Source organism: Ctenopharyngodon idella, chromosome 2, assembly GCF_019924925.1.
Source record: "Ctenopharyngodon idella isolate HZGC_01 chromosome 2, HZGC01, whole genome shotgun sequence".
Lineage (NCBI taxonomy): Eukaryota > Metazoa > Chordata > Actinopteri > Cypriniformes > Xenocyprididae > Ctenopharyngodon > Ctenopharyngodon idella.
Genome location: NC_067221.1, coordinates 5,346,024 through 5,363,766, shown reverse-complemented (window position 1 = coordinate 5,363,766; position 17,743 = coordinate 5,346,024). Strand labels below are relative to the sequence as shown.

The following is a 17,743-nucleotide window of genomic DNA, read 5'->3' as shown; positions in this document are numbered from 1 at the left end:
GTTGTGCTGATTAATATTTTTGTAGAAACTGCAATGCATTTTTTTCTGGATTATTTCACAAGAACATCATTTGTTTGAAATTTGAAACTTTTGTAACATCATAACAATCTTTATTGTCAATTAATCAATATTAATTTCTCAAAACCTACCCTAAACTTTTGAACAGTGGTGTAACTGTTCATTGGGTAGAAGTTACTGGGATATATTAGATACTAGTCTCTCATTAAAAAAAGGAACTAGGTAAACTGGAATAGGCTGTACTAGTAGGAAGTGAAAAGTTGATATCTGAGCCCCAGATCCACATAGAATGACAAAAGTTTACAATTTGTTGATAGAGCAGTAGTCATTTGTCACACTGTCGGGATAGTGACTAGAAAATAAATAAGTATAGTGTCTGATGAACCACTAGTAAGAAACACAACTGACATTCATTTATCCAGTATTTGTTCAGGAGGTGATCTTAGACAGCACTGTGCATTGAGGGATTGGGGTGTAGATCTCACTTGTTTTCCTAAGAATGGACATGACTGTAGTGAAATAAAGTCACACTGTTTTAAACACTGTGGGTCTGTATAATAGCAGGACATTGTGTAGCATATTATATAATGTATTTTTAACTGGTAGACGTCACACATTCTGGGTCAATTCTAACTATCACATTTTGATTTTAAACGTTGCTTTAGTTTGTATTAAATGCATTTCTTTTATATATTTAAACCTTGATAAAGGCCCTATAGTGCTGAAATGGGACAGTTTAAAGTAAAGTTTAAGTTCTCCAGTCAACAAATGGTGCTGGTTTACCTTACCTTCACTATTCTGTAAAGGCCAACAGTGTAACAGAGATCTGGATGTGTTTTGTTGTCCTTGTCCACCATGAAAGCAGGGTGTAGGATGTGGGTTGTGTAACACAGCAGGCTATTCTTCCCATTTACTCCTAAATTACAGACATTTTCCATGCTGGCAAGATTCCATGCTGGTAAATAACACACATTTATTATACAGATTCCTTTCTTTCTTTCTTTCTTTCTTTCTTTCTTTCTTTCTTTCTTTCCTCATTTGCTGTTTCTGTTGCTTTGGATCAAAATGTATTTTCAAAAAGTCTTAAATGTGAATAAAAGTTAAACAACTGCACACAACAAATGCAAAAATGTGTTTATTTTCACCACAATAATTCAGCAATTTTAAAATAGTAATTTAGGGAATACAAACACTAGACAATGATCAAGAAAACATCAAATAATATGCTCAATATAAAAATACAAAATTCTCTGTATCAGTGGCAGCAACAATATTTGGTAACTCTTTATTTTAAGGTGAGTTACTGAAGTTACAAGCATTTACTATAGTACAGTAATTGATGCATAATTACAATCAACTAAATCTAAACTAAACCTCAACCATATAGTAAGTACATGTAGTTAATTAATATTACTCAGTAATTATTTGTGGAAGTATGCTATAACAACAAGTGTTGTTATAACCCAATATTTATATTGCCTCTAATAATCTTGCCAGTGGGTGGCAGTATTGCACCAAGGACATTTCTTAAGGCCAGTCTTACAAATGAAAAGAAATACTTTTAAATTATTAAATTACTCTCCACAGTTGTGTGCCTGTTTGTTTTGCATTTTCAAAACCTACCAAACTCATATTGCTTAAGATTAGCTGTTGAATAATAATCCATCAATGGATAAAGTTACTTCATGTAATCCTATCCAGCTTCCTCTTTGTCTTCATTTCCACCTCTGTCCTCCTCAGTGGGATAAACCGCCATGCACAGCTTCTGCCCCAAGTGTGTCACTTTAGCTATGTAGACAGAAAACAGCAGTCTTTAGTAGCCTCTGCAGGCCTCATTCATAACCTGTGTGGTCTAATGCAAATGTAATTGACATTTGTAAATCATCTTAAGACATACCAACAAAAGATCTGAAGCTCTTGGGCTTGTTTTCCCAATATACGCCACATAGATACACAGGAACACCTGACAACATGATGGCCAGACCGATGCCGCACACCAGAGGCTCCGAGTACAGAGAGAAGATCAGCAGGAATGCCCAGAAAATCAGGAAAATTACTGGCCATGCCAAGCTCACCTGTGGAGAGAAACCTGTTGATTACAGTGAAGGGCTACAAATGCACAGTACAAAGAAAGAAAGAAATCTATAATTATACATAATTACTGTTCACAGCGAATGCTGGGATCTGAGAACTCTTGAGGTTTATGTCAAAACTACAAAACAAAGTCAATAAGATTAGTCTTACCTTGATTGGCCGATGTATGTCTGGCTCTTTGATGCGAAGCACAATCTGCCCGGCAACAGTGACTCCATAAAACAGGTAGTTGATGAAACCAGCATAGTTGATGAGGGTGTATATGTCGCTGGTGCACAACATCAGCAGAGTTGATAAACACTATAAAATAAACCAGTATTTGTTTAAAATACAAACACATTTTTACAAATCCGATTCCAAAAAAGTTGGGACACTGTACAAATTGTGAATAAAAAAGGAATGCAATGATGTGGAAGTTTCAAATTTCAATATTTTATTCAGAATACAACATAGATGACATATCAAATGTTTAAACTGAGAAAATTTATCATTTTAAGGGAAAAATAAGTTGATTTTAAATTTCATGGCATCAACACATCTCAAAAAAGTTGGGACAAGGCCATGTTTACCACTGTGTGGCATCCCCTCTTCTTTTTATAACAGTCTGCAAACGTCTGGGGACTGAGGAGACAAGTTGCTCAAGTTTAGGAATAGGAATGTTGTCCCATTCTTGTCTAATACAGGCTTCTAGTTGCTCAACTGTCTTAGGTCTTCTTTGTCGCATCTTCCTCTTTATGATGCGCCAAATGTTTTCTATGGGTGAAAGATCTGGACTGCAGGCTGGCCATTTCAGTACCCGGATCCTTCTTCTACGCAGCCATGATGTTGTAATTGATGCAGTATGTGGTCTGGCATTGTCATGTTGGAAAATGCAAGGTCTTTCCTGAAAGAGACAACGTCTGGATGGGAGCATATGTTGTTCTACTTGGATATACCTTTCAGCATTGATGGTGCCTTTCCAGATGTGTAAGCTGTCCATGCCACACACACTCATGCAACCCCATACCATCAGAGATGCAGGCTTCTGAACTGAGCGCTGATAACAACTTGGGTTGTCCTTGTCCTCTTTAGTCCGGATGACATGGCGTCCCAGTTTTCCAAAAAGAACTTCAAATTTTGATTCGTCTGACCACAGAACAGTTTTCCACTTTGCCAAAGTCCATTTTAAATGAGCCTTGGTCCAGAGAAAATGCCTGCGCTTCTGGATCATGTTTAGATATGGCTTCTTTTTTGACCTATAGAGTTTTAGCCGGCAACGGCGAATGGCACGGTGGACTGTGTTCACCGACAATGTTTTCTGGAAGTATTCCTGAGCCCATGTTGTGATTTCCATTACAGTAGCATTCCTGTATGTGATGCAGTGCCGTCTAAGGGCCCGAAGATCACGGGCATCCAGTATGGTTTTCCGGTCTTGACCCTTACACGCAGAGATTGTTCCAGATTCTCGGAATCTTTGGATGATATTATGCACTGTAGATGATGATAACTTCAAACTCTTTGCAATTTTTCTCTGAGAAACTCCTTTCTGATATTGCTCCATTATTTTTGGTGATCCTCTGCCCATCTTGACTTCTGAGAGACACTGCCACTCTGAGAGGCTCTTTTTATACCCAATCATGTTGCCAATTGACCTAATAAGTTGCAAATTGGTCCTCCAGCTGTTCCTTATATGTACACTTAACTTTTCCGGCCTCTTATTGCTACCTGTCCCAACTTTTTTGGAATGTGTAGCTCTCATGAAATCCAAAACGAGCCAATATTTGGCATGACATTTCAAAACGTCTCACTTTCAACATTTGATATGTTATCTATATTCTATTGTGAATAAAATATAAGTTTATGAGATTTGTAAATTATTGCATTCCTTTTTTATTCACAATTTGTACAGTGTCCCAACTTTTTTGGAATCGGGTTTGTACATAATTTAGGGAAAGAAATAAAGAGCTCACAGTGAAAAGCAAAGCAGGGATGGGTGTACAGCGGTTCACATGAATCATTGCCAGCAGACGGGGAAGATGACCCTCCCTCGCACCTGCAAAGAACAACCTGAGAAAGACCAACTGTCAACCAACCTGATAATGCTGAAAATGCAATGCAGGAGGAGCAAATGAGAAATAAAACTTTAAGATTGACCTAGATGACGTGAAAAGGGAACCGTTGACCCCTCCGAAGGTGGAAAGAGCCACAGAGACGGGCATGATCCATGACATCACCCCGAGCAGCTTTTCACCAAACGTCTGATGGAGATAAAAGGACACAAAGAAGGCACAGAGGTCAAAGAGAAATGTGAAAACCGATCACTTTTAAACAGGCGTTCAGCAATAATGTCAGATAAGTCAGTCAGATCTACTGATGAATAATGAAGGAAGAAGTCAAAAAGGTTCTCACCACAGCAACAGCATTGGAGGCCAGCAGTTCCTGAGGGCTCATAGCTGTAACATACGCAATATTCGCAAATACATAGACAAAAGTGACCAGAGGGATTGAGATGAAGATTGCACGAGGCAGATTCCTGTAAAGAAAATTACAACATGGGTTGAATCTCGGTTTAATTTTTTGGGCAAAGCCCGAGCGGGAATTCTACTGTGTTTAAAAATGTATATTATGTACAGTACTAAACCCCAGTAGTTATACATTAATGATCTTAAAAATGTCAGCATGTTCTCAGAAAAAATTAACAGCATTCTCAGTGGTGTTCACGCTGTCTCAGATGTTTCTCATAACATGCCTCAGGAGAAATAAAAACAGATACAAATCACAGACATACAACAAACACAATAAAATCACATAGCCCCATTAACTTTTTTCTTGGAAGAATTTGATGAGTAGTACTTTAGAAATCTCTGATTTTTTAGTATTGGTTTCTAGATAAACCCAAAGAGTTTGAGATACTGTTGAAACTTCCTCTGAAACTGGAGAGGAGATACATGAATTTACTTGATAGATGAGATTTCTTTCTCAGCAGACAAATGTGAGAAGCAGATTAGTTGCCAAAAGTCTCCATTTACTTTCCATTCAATTTCAATGATGTCTAGGAGACAAATGGAGATATTAAAAGATCACATTTGTGATTTTTCCTTCCTATGGCTTCTCACCACTCTGATTCACTCCACGCTCCAAACCACTGATTCGAAACAAAAGATTTGTAAAGCTTCATGAAGCAGTGTTTTGAAATCGCCCATCACTAGATATTGTTGAATGTGAGAAAGTCGTTATTTTGTTTTTTTTGGCGCACAAAAAGTCTTCTCGTCGCTTCATAACATTAAGGTTGAACCACTGTAGTCACATGAACTGTTTTAAATATGTCTTTAGTAGCTTTCTGGGCATCTGAATGTGTTAATTATCTTGATGTCAATGGAGGACTCACTGAGCCACCGGATTTCATCAAAAATATCTTAATTTGTGTTCTGAAGATGAACGAAGGTCTTACGGGTGTGGAACGACATGAGGGTGAGTAATTAATGACAGAATTTTTATTTTTGGGTGAACTAACCCTTTAATATTTATTTTAGGGTTGTGGAAAATGACATATTGTCACGTACTGCTCCGAGACTTTGGTTGCTTTAATAAGGGAAATCCACAATCATAATCCAAATAGCAGGCAGAAGGTCCACAGAGCAAACTATCCAGATAATAACAAAAGTCTAATGCACAGGCAAATCCAGGGAGACCATAACATGGGAACCAGGATAAAGCGCTCAGAAATGCAGTGTAACGCCAACAAGACTTTGCAATGAGTGAGTGAAAACTAGTGATGGGACGGTTGATCCTGAGGCTCCGATGCTCTGACGCAGTGTTCAAAGCACTATTGTATCACATACTATATCAATGCTTGTATCGAAATGACAATACCATGTGATTGATGACGTTTGAAGCTTTGAACTTCATGCAGTATCGGAAGGTCAGCTGGTTTGAAAAAATTGGCGCTTCGCGACCCCACCTGATGCATAAAAGGGAAATAATTATCCTGTCACTTCGAGGGCTCTCAGCAGGAGATCAAGACACACAAACAACTGTATTTTGAGAGAGAGAGTGTGTGTGTGTGTGTGTGTGTGTGTGTGTGTACACTTATTTAGGATTCAGTAGAACAGTTTTGAGTCAACTCTAACCTCAACACCAGACAGAAGCTGAATGCACGTCACACCTCTATTGCATTTAATCATGATTTATAACTGGGGTCTCAGAGACCCTGAACAGAACGTAGTGGTTAAACAGCTCACCCAAAATATTTTTTTAACTACTCAAGTCAATTATTAAAGGGTTAGTTCACTCAAAAATGAAATTTCTGTAATTAATTACTCACACTCATGTCGTTCCAAACCCGTAAGACCTTCATTCAACAAAAATTAAGATATTTTTGATAAAATCCAAGAGGTTTTTTCATCTCCCATAGAAAGCAACGAAATTATCACATTCAAGGTCCAGAAAAGTAGTAAAGACATCCTTAAAATAGTCCATGAGACAGCAGTGGTTCAACCTTAATATTATGAAGCGAAGAGAATACTTTTTGTGCGCAAAAACAAAACAAAAATAACAACTTCATTCAATTTCTCTCTCCCCTGTCATTCTTCTACGCAGTTTACGTTGTAGACACATTGCAGCACTTCCAGGTTCTACTGAGCCGGCATTCGGACGTAAACACAGAAGCGCTTCACTGTGCTTATTGCATCACCTGCGTAAGGATAATGACAGGGAAGAGAAGAGATTGTTGAATAAAGTCATTATTTTTGTTTTGTTTTTGCCCACAAAAAGTATTCTCATCACTTCATAACATACCACTGTAGTCATGTTGACTATTTTAACCATGTCTTTAGTACCTTTCTATGGGAGATAAAAAAAAAACTACGGAGCCCCGGACATGAGCCCCAGACAATCATGCGCATGATTTATAAATCAAGGGAACAAATCAGTAAATCGTATGTACGTTTACATTTTTTTTCTTGCATGTCATGAAAAAACCATGAAAAACCTCTCGGATTTCATCAAAAATATCTTAATTTGTGTTCAAACACAAACGAGTTAATTGCACACAAGTGGAATTATTCAGACCATAATGAGCCGAGGCAATGGGTTATAGGAAATGTAGTTCATGATGGGAAAGCAAAGGAGACGGGAGGAGTGCCCTCTGATGGAGATCATGGCCACTCCAGCTGGCGGATGTAACACGTATCTGCGAATAACATTGGCTGTTTTTTGCTTTTATTTTGTGACCGGCTGACTGTACATCATCCCTGACCAATGACAGTGTACCTGTAGGGGTCGACGAGCTCTTCTGTTACATAGTTAAGAAAGTTCCAGCCTGCATAAGCGAAGGAGCCCTGGAGGAAAGCGAGTGCAATGCGGCCCATGTCATAGGGCTGGAAAGGCTGAAATGCATGTTCTGGCTCCAACCAATAAAAATGACCTGGAGACACAAAACACAGAGGCATTTTATGCCTGAATTAATATGTAGAGAGTATCCAAATGAATGGAGAAAGTTGTATTAACTACTGCATGATGAGTTATATTCTTCATTTGCTGCAGGAAAGCATATTATACACTGTAGAGTACAGTTTCCATTATCAAAATCAATGGTTCTTTCTTCGAGGATTTGTTTGAGAAGGCATTCAGCGCTCCTTTATTGTCCTTGGGATATCAAGCACATGAAAGCAGCAGACTACAAACGGCCCAGCATGACAGTCGACTTCATGTCTGTGCTTAATGGATTTGTGCTCTTTTGTTTATAGTGCTAAAATGGGTCAAATATGAAAAGAATGCCTATGTAATACTCTTAGCTTAATGCCTGCCCTCTTATATTCAAGCCCTTTATGTTCACATCTAATGCTTCACATGAGTTAAACAAGCTTTCGTTGTTTCCTTGCTCTGATACATAATTTAGACTGTATTTATTTTTGCTAATATGTTTATGGCAGTGGTAAAAAAAATATTACGAGGCCATCACGACAACCACAAATATATGAAGCAGCGCAACTGTTTTCAACACTGATAATAATAAATGTGTCTTGAGCACCAAATCTGCATATTAGAATTAATTCTGAAGGATCATGTGACACTGATGACAGAAAATCACATAGATTACATGTAAAATATATTAAAATAGAAAACATTTATTTCAAATTATAATATTTCACAATATTGTTTTTTTTTACTGCATTTCTGAACAAATAAATGCAGACTTGCAGCAAAAAGGACTCTTTCAAAAACAAAATGTTTCCATGTTTTATGGGGACTTTCCATAGACATAATTTTCTATTGTATAAACTGTATATTCTATCCCCTAAACCTAAACACAACCCTCAGTAAACTTTCTGCATTATTACATTTTCAAAAAACATCATTTAGTATGATTTATAAGCTGTTTTCCTCATGAGGACCAAAAAATGTCAACAAGATTCCTGGTATTGCCATCCTGGGGACATTTTAGGAATACGTGAACCACATACACATCAAACACACACACACACACACACACACACACACACACTCACCCACACACGCACACACACGGTCACTGTGATTTTGCCAAGTAAGACATGTTCCTGGATAAACATATTTTGTTGATCCTGGAACAACATTCCAGTCTGAAAATTTAGTCTTAACCCTATTCCTACCCCTAAACCTAATCCTACCCATAACTTATCCCTAAAATCAGAGGGGAAAGATAGGTGAATAACACTGATGTAGAAGCACCTAACCCTGATTGCAAGCCTAAACTTGACATAAACTGTAAACTTGTCCCTTAAATCTGACTGGTTCATTGGAATGTTGTTCCAGGATCAACAAAATATGTTTATCCAGGAACATGTCTTACTTGGCAAAATCACAGTGACTGAACAGACACACACACACACACACACATACACACTCATACACACACATACGCACATGCGCACACGCACGCACACACACACACACACACACACACACACACACACACACACACACACACACACACACACACACACATTTTATATTATGGAGGGTATATTAATGTTCTGTCAGAAACATCTTCTTTGTAGAAAATACAAATTACATATTAAAAATTGCACATCTCACTCTACGAAATGCCAGTATTTACGTACATGAACACATGTACTTCATGTTTTTTTTTTTGTTTTTGCTGATAATGCATAAATAATTAAAGAATATGTTCTGGAAATGTCAAGAACTAGAAACATTTTAGAATAATACATTTGTGTCACTGTCATCAATTTTAAGGAAAAACTCAACTTGACTGTTTGGTGATTTATGGTGAGGTTGATTAGAAAGAAAGAAAATTGCTTCATTATTTATGACTGCAGGTAAGACATAAAAAATTTGGAAAACAGGAACTGAATGAAATAATACTGGAATGAGTTATTGTCATACTGTATATGTAACCAGAAAATATGCTAAATATAAGGAGGCAACCTGACATTTTTTAAAATATAGAAAACAATACAAGTAAAATATGTTCATCTGAGTGACATTAATGAATGAACACTGCACCATGGACTGTACTGTTATAATTTACCCTTGCAGATCTGCACGATGCCCATAACGATGATGAGGCAGAGGGCGAGGAGCTTGCCTGTGGTGAACACATCCTGTACATGCGTCGCCCAGCGGACACTGAAGCAGTTGATCCAAGTTAACAGCACTACAGGGAAAAGAACAAACTATATTCATTCAAATTCAAATTGATGACAGTAACCATGAAAAGTTACACTGAAAGAGGAAATAAGTCAGTCATATGTTATATATATCGACTAACTTAAAATTCAGAAACAAGCTGTTGTTTGAAAACACTCATGTCAATACTGATATGTTGCTGCAAGACTCACAAACATGAAAATTACAGCTTTAGAACTAAAATAAAGCAAGAACAGCTGCAATGATTAAAGTTGCCAGACAACATTATTCCACAGCTTTGGAATCAGCCAATAACACGTGGTTTAAGAAAACTCTCAGTTTGCACAATATGTACCATTTGAGCTCTTGCAAGAGAAAACTCTGGATAATCCAGACCTGTGTGAACAAGCTCTTTGGAAACCCTTCCACCCTGAGTCACAAAGCTGACATGTTTCAGTTCACTAACCGCAATTATTTATTACTATATCTAGAACCAGTTCCTGAGCGAGAACAGGTTATGGAAAGACACTTTTCTGATTCAAAGTGTTACCTGCGGTTAAGCCAAGGATCATTAAGTAAAAAAAAAATTTTAATTATTTTTTAAAATTGAATAAAATTTAATCTTTTTTTATAGGCTATTTGATAAAAATTGCAATGATTTTCTTAACTTGAAAGATGAGAATTTTAATTGAATTTTAATTTATTTTAATTATATATATATATATATATATATATATATATATATTAAATTTGATGAAATATATATATATATATATATATATATATATATATATTAAATTTGATGAAATATATATATATATATATATATATATATATATATATATATTAGTGGTTCAACGGATCACAAAACTCACGGATCGGATCATTTTTCGGATCAGCACAAAAAAAAAATGGGGGGTGGGGGTAAATTTGCATTTATTACTTTAACTACTCCGATACCACAGCAGAAACTACTAGCCTAACTAATACATTATTAAAGGCAAGTGAACATACTGTAAAAAGAACAAATATTGTACACCAATTACAAGAATAGATAAATACAACATAAAGTTACAAATAAATATAAGGTCTATCTGTAGTATTAATTTTTGTGTATAGAAATGTAATAATTAAATGTAAAATGACACTGTTCACTGTATAAATTTAATATAGATTAATCTTAAAGCTGTGTTTTGATGTTTGATTTACATGACAGACAACAGCAGGTATTTATAGGTTGCTGTCACTTTAAGAGTAAGACCCCATGCACACACACATCCGATAGATACACATCCGAATTCTCACCTCGTTCAATTAAGACATAACCAAATGTGTTTACGAGAATACTTGCCGAGAGGGGTATTTTGACTGACATAATGCGTGTATGTGTCCATACAAGTGCATTGAGGACGCGAAAGAGAAATCAATTTGGAGTTCGCGAGCTATCTGAAACGTGCCTCTCTCTCTCTATGTGTGTGCGCGTGAGCCTTGTATGTACAGGTGCTGGTCATATAATTAGAATATCATCAAAAAGTTGATTTATTTCACTAATTCCATTCAAAAAGTGAAACTTGTATATTATATTCATTCATTACACACAGACTGATATATTTCAAATGTTTATTTCTTTTAATTTTGATGATTATAACTGACAACTAAGGAAAATCCCAAATTCAGTATCTCAGAAAATTAGAATATTGTGAAAAGGTTCAATATTGAAGACACCTGGTGCCACACTCTAATCAGCTAATTAACTCAAAACACCTGCAAAGGCCTTTAAATGGTCTCTCAGTCTAGTTCTGTAGGCTACACAATCATGGGGAAGACTGCTAACTTGACAGTTGTCCAAAAGACGACCATTGACACCTTGCACAAGGAGAGCAAGACACAAAAGGTCATTGCAAAAGAGGCTGGCTGTTCACAGAGCTCTGTCTCCAAGCACATTAATAGAGAGGCGAAGGGAAGGAAAAGATGTGGTAGAAAAAAGTGTACAAGCAATAGGGATAACCGCACCCTGGAGAGGATTGTGAAACAAAACCCATTCAAAAATGTGGGGGAGATTCACAAAGAGTGGACTGCAGCTGGAGTCAGTGCTTCAAGAACCACTACGCACAGACGTATGCAAGACATGGGTTTCAGCTGTCGCATTCCTTGTGTCAAGCCACTCTTGAACAACAGACAGCGTCAGAAGCGTCTCGCCTGGGCTAAAGACAAAAAGGACTGGAAAATGTGTTTTGCATCAAGGAGTGCCTCTCAAAACTTACATATACATGCAACATTTCAGCTGTAAATAAATTCTAAATGTCTGCTATTATGTTCGTTACCTGTCTAGCGATGCATGTTCATGCTGAAATATAATTAAATAATGGTTTGTATTTGAAAATACATCTATCGCGTGTCATTATGTGACTTGGCTCATGTGATTTATGTTTCGCGCTTCAGAACTTCCGTTAAGGGAACGTCGTGAGCATCAATGCTCCCTGGTTTTCACAGTGCATTGTGGGACTTTTTAGGGAGTGAGCGTGTCAGTGCACTGGAAGGATTGAGACAGCCTTTAAAATGGCTGACTCCCTGATCAGTGCCCTGACTAGTGAACTAGGGCACTGATTGAGACGCACACAATCTTCACACGCACTTAATTATAAACAAGTGGGTTAAGCAAGATGAAGGCAGGATTCCCTTGGATAAAACTTGTTGTCATAGACAGTCATATTGTCATTTATATGTTCTAAAGCATTTACTTACACAGGCAGATGGCAGCGAGCAGACCCAGAGCTCTCTCTGGAGGGAAGCATGAAGGGAAGAGAGGATGCAGTGCGTAATTGGCAAACGTGAGGGCAATCACAGCCTGGTTAGTTGGATAGATCACCAACACTGCAATCCACAGCCTTAGAAACCTATTCAGAAGAAAAGCCCTGTAAGACCTTACATTACATTACATCTAAAAAATGACTTGCTCTTACCCAGCTAGCCCTCCAAAAATGTCCTTAACATAGGAATAGTCTCCGCCCGACTTTGGGATTGTGACTCCCAGTTCAGCATAGCACAGAGCACTGATGGCAGTGAAGACGCCCGTGAGAATCCACACTATGAGAGCCAGACCCACTGAACTGGCATTTTCCAATACACCCTTTGGACTTACAAAGATCCCAGACCCAATAATGTTACCTGGAAAATAGAAACAAACAAGCAGCTGCAATTAACAGAAGGACTTGACTTTAGCTCATTGATGATTGTGTCTGAAATAAAGTAAATCCCCACAGTCATCATGTTCCAATAATTAGAAGAAAGGTAGATCCAACTCTCTATTAATGCCAGTTGTTTTGGATATCACGACTAGCACATATAGGCTATATATTGGCAAGGATGCATTAAATTGATCAAAAGTGACCGTAAATACATATAAATATCCCGTTCTTTATATCACATAAACTCTCTATATTTCAAAGAATCCTGAAAAAGACGTGTCTCTGTCTCCGTGTTCTTCTCTTGTAAGGTTTTCTTCAGTGCTTTGTGACCTTGAGGGCTGGTTTTAACCAGTCTTGTAAAATATTAAGAATGCTCATTGCTAACACCTGTTCACCAGTGAAAAGTTTCTTTGTTTGGAAACAGAAAAGAGATGGAATTCTCTAGAGATTTGGGAAAATGAATGAAGTAAGCTGTACTGCCACTTGTACTAGAAGCTCTGAGCTGCATTTTATTTATTATTGAAGCACCTTCCTGAGTCTCTTTCCTTCATTATTTATTTTTGTCTACTGTGTGTAACACATGGAACAGAACAATCTATATTCTACTATTTAATCTTTAGCCAAAGTTAACACTAAATGTTAATTGTTTGCAAGCAAAATGAAACAAAACGAGGTTGCACTTTATTTTACAGTACGTGCGATTATGTACTTGGGTCATTGACGAATAAGATTTTAAAAAGTGTAAAAAAAAAACATAATGGAGATATAATTAAGTGTTGACAATGAGATTATATGATTTTTATAATCAATTAACACTGCTTTTGTCATTTTTTACGAGACGGACGAATTTGTCACCAAAAAAGTCATTCAGTTTAACCAAAATTTCGGTTTTACCGAATGACATTTTTGGTTATACCGAATGACGATTTTTTCAAACAATGCTAACAGCTAGTTTGCTAGCTAGCTAGCAAAAGGACAATCAAACATTTTATATTTAGTACAAGTTTTTAAAATATTACAACATTTTCAATGTTTTATAGCGGTTGTACCGAATGACCTGATGTTTCGGGACATGCGTATGAGCGAGTGAAATCATGAATTTTTCAAATTTAGTTACTTTGCTTCATGACCATGTGGTCCTTTGCAGGTGTCTGAATGATGTCTTATCCTGTCACATGATATTGACCACATGACTTGATCCAAAATATTTCCTTTATATTGGTTACTCCAAATGACATAAATGAAATTCATTTTTCCGGACATTCTTTCTCATAACAAAGTAACGACTTCTAAACATAATTTTAATACCATTTTGCACTATGTTGATATATGATGTTATAAAATCATGCCAGAATAAAAAATATATACGTTTATTACATTTTAAGATATTTTAATCACAAATGAAGTGGCTAGATTGGCCTTTGGACAGTTAAACCGAATGACCTTTTGACACTTCAAAATCATTAAAATACTTTTATGTAGCAAAATATAATTAAAACCTTTTGAATTCAATAAAAGAGATCTAGTTGTACTACCTTACATACTCTGGATGTCATATCTTTGTTTTTCATTATTATTAAGGCCTTTGGACAAAAAAAATGACCTGTCTCATAATTGACCCACTTACATTCTACTTACATAAGAAAGTACTGGGTATTATAAGGAAATTACATGGGTTAAGGTTAGGTTTAGGGAGAGTTAGTACCTAGTTATTACCCAGTTATTGCAATTCCTATAAGTACATAGTATGTACATGGGGAACAGCACTGTAAAATAAATTGCTACCCAAAAAACAAAACATAACTGAAACTGTAAAAAAAATATAAAATATAATATGTAAAATAAAACGCAGGGGGGAAACACTTCTGAGTGGGTAAAACAAATATATCAACAACAAAAATAGAGATTTTTGAAACAATTTTAAGATTATTATTATTATTTTGCATTTCAGGGCTTCATATTTGTCTGTGTCAATCCTAGCCTTCACCAAGCTTCTTAGGACAATCTAGTGTTTTATCCAAAGCAAAAACAGGAACAATGGCAACTGAGCATTCTGGTGTTTTCTTTCTCCAGGGCACAGTCATGAGAGGAGATATTAACAATTATCCAATTTATGACTCATCCAAAACCTGAACAACCTGACAACACAGATCCTTAACAACTGTATGTGAAACCCCTAAGATCTTAAAACAATCACGCAAAATATCACACGCAATACCATTGCCAGGAAGATAGTGACCCGACTGTAACCCAAACAGCTTAAATCTCAGATAACATGCATTAACCCAGCAGTGAGGTAAACTGGCAAAGACATGTTGGTGAGCTTCAATTCAAGTCTAAATTACATGCCATGTAGTGACCTAGTTTAGGTTTAAACCTGCTACCTAACACCGTACTCCTACTGATAAATCTCTTCACCGTTTTATAATCCTTCCTTGGGCACTACCTGCTTTAACTCCCCGCTGCATTTGCTCTGGTAAGATGGAGTCAGTGTTCAAACGGCCTACTGTATTTCTCACTTAGGGGCTGTTTACACAATACACACGACACCGTTTTCAACTAAACTCGTAAAACTTTTATGCGTTTTGGCCGTTCATTTACACGACAGCAGCGTTTTGGGGGCCTGAAAACGTAAACATTTGAAAACGGGTTTCAAAGTGCAAGTTCTTGAAAAAGATACCGTTGTCATCTCCATGATAGCTACAAAAGCGCGAATTGTGAAAACGGTGACGACATGTGCGTTTGGCGCGAGTGCTCTGAAAAAGAATGCGTATGTGCGCAGGCGCGAAGGCTTTCTTTACAAAGTGACATAACTACTGGCCTGGCATGCATAATATAGTGCATGCATAATATTAGTCATTTTCGCGGATCCGTGTGAACAGGACTCTTTTTGACAATGTTGTCATCTGTACAAAGAAAAATCTTTTCCGTTTTTAGTACATCGTTGTCGTGCAAAGGTACTCTTAAAGGTGCAGTAAGCGAATTCTGAGGGGCTGTTTACACGACACCGTTTTCAACTAAAAACTTTTTATGCGTTTTGGCCATTCATTTACACGACAACGGCGTTTTGGTGGTCTGAAAACGCATGTTTTTGAAAACGGTCTCCATGTAAACAACAAAAACACAAATCTGTGAAAAACGATGACATCATGCACATGCGCATTACACGTTCAGTGTTTCATCGCCATCTAATGGCCTGACAGCAGAATACAGCGTTTTTACTCATTTTCACGGATTCGTATGATTGGGGGTCGTTTTGACAATGGTGTCGTCTGTACGCAGAAAATTCAAAGGAAAAACTTCTCTGTTTTAAGCATATCGTTGTCGTGTAAACGTACCCTTATAGGCTCTTTACACGACAACGTTTTCAACTAAAAAAAATACGAAAAACTTTTTATGCGTTTTGGCCGTTCATTGCAGTAAGTGAATTCTGAGAAATGCTCAGGGTTGCCAGGTTTTCACAACAAAACGACCCAAATTGCTACTCAAAACTAGCCCAATCGCGTTCCGTGGGGTAAAATCCATGTTTTTGGTGGGATTTCCCTGGTTAAATTCGCATTCCAGGGAATAAATAACATGTTATCTGGGGTCGCTTCAACCCCCGGCAACAGTGTTAAAGTAGCCCAATTCCGCGGGAAAAACGCAAACTTGGCAACACTGGAAATGGACCAAGCACCAAAACACACTTGCAGCCAATCAGCATTAAGGGGCGTATACACTAATGAGGGGGCTGTGCCTGTGTTGCATAGCGTGTATGTGAATTTGGGAGTGGGGCCAACAAGATAGGGGTGTGCTCCTTTTGGGTAGGGGTGTGCTTGTTTTGGCGATTTCAAATATCAACAGCATTTCTCAGAAATTGCTTACTGCACCTTTAAATTACATAGTGTAGTGAATAAATATATTTTGTATTATAATATATACAGTACATAATTTTCTTTAATTTTTTAAATATTATATTTATTCAATATGTGATCATACAACCTGTTTGCTCTTCTTATGTGGAACACAAAAGAGGAAATTTTAGGGGGAAAAAAATTCCCTCCATACAATAAAAACAACATTGGACCACCTTAACTTTCACTGAATGGACAAAAACTGTTAAAACAGTCTTCAAAATATCTTTTATGCATTCAGAGGTCAAAACTATAGGCCTACTTTTTATCTTCTACATGTATTTTTCTATCATATAAAGTGGAAGGAGAGTAAAGAGGTAAAGCATAAAACACACTTTCTTAGACTTACCTACAATAATACCACACGCACTGAGGAGTCCGATCTCTTTCTTCAAGGCCACTGCTGGTTCTCTGTCCGTGTCTGAGTCCGGCACCTGAAGCAGCCCTGCGTCGGGCGCCACTGCTGCTCATTTTCACACAGACAGCAGTGGCTCTGTTCTTAAGTGTTGATGTTGAGAGTCTCAGAAACTTTATCCTCCCGCCCCAGACTTAATGTATTAATCTGATAAACCCGCCCACAGTGCTCTTGTTTGGTCTAGTTTAGTAGATGAGTGTAACAGAGGCAATATTATACAACTACAAAGACATTTGTTTTTATTATTCAGTAGCCCATTGGAATTACAATAGTCTTATTCTTATGACCCAAACAAACAAATTAATCTGGGACATAATCAGATAAACAAATAGCATTTGAATATTATAAAGACATTAAAACCTGTTGAGGTGAGGACAAAGTATGTTACAAAAATGATTTGTAAACAGAATGCATGAATGTTAGTTCATATATGGAACCCTATTTCTGTCATCGAAGAAAAACTCATGCTTTGGTAAAACATATTTATGACAGTCAAAATTATTAGATAAAATAATTTACATAAG

The 17,743-nt window shown here is 37.0% G+C and overlaps 1 protein-coding gene across 1 annotated transcript; it reads right to left on the bottom strand.

The window, feature by feature from the left end:
* Positions 1 to 1,140: 1,140 nt before the first annotated feature.
* slc7a8b (solute carrier family 7 member 8b) lies at positions 1,141 to 17,275 on the bottom strand. Its single transcript, XM_051868107.1, is given in 12 exon segments — positions 1,141 to 1,806; positions 1,916 to 2,093; positions 2,263 to 2,412; positions 4,062 to 4,158; positions 4,246 to 4,349; positions 4,501 to 4,624; positions 7,363 to 7,516; positions 9,626 to 9,751; positions 12,469 to 12,620; positions 12,687 to 12,891; positions 17,154 to 17,238; positions 17,240 to 17,275. Coding segments are annotated over 12 exon segments (1,506 nt in total). The 3' UTR covers positions 1,141 to 1,711.
* Positions 17,276 to 17,743: the final 468 nt, after the last annotated feature.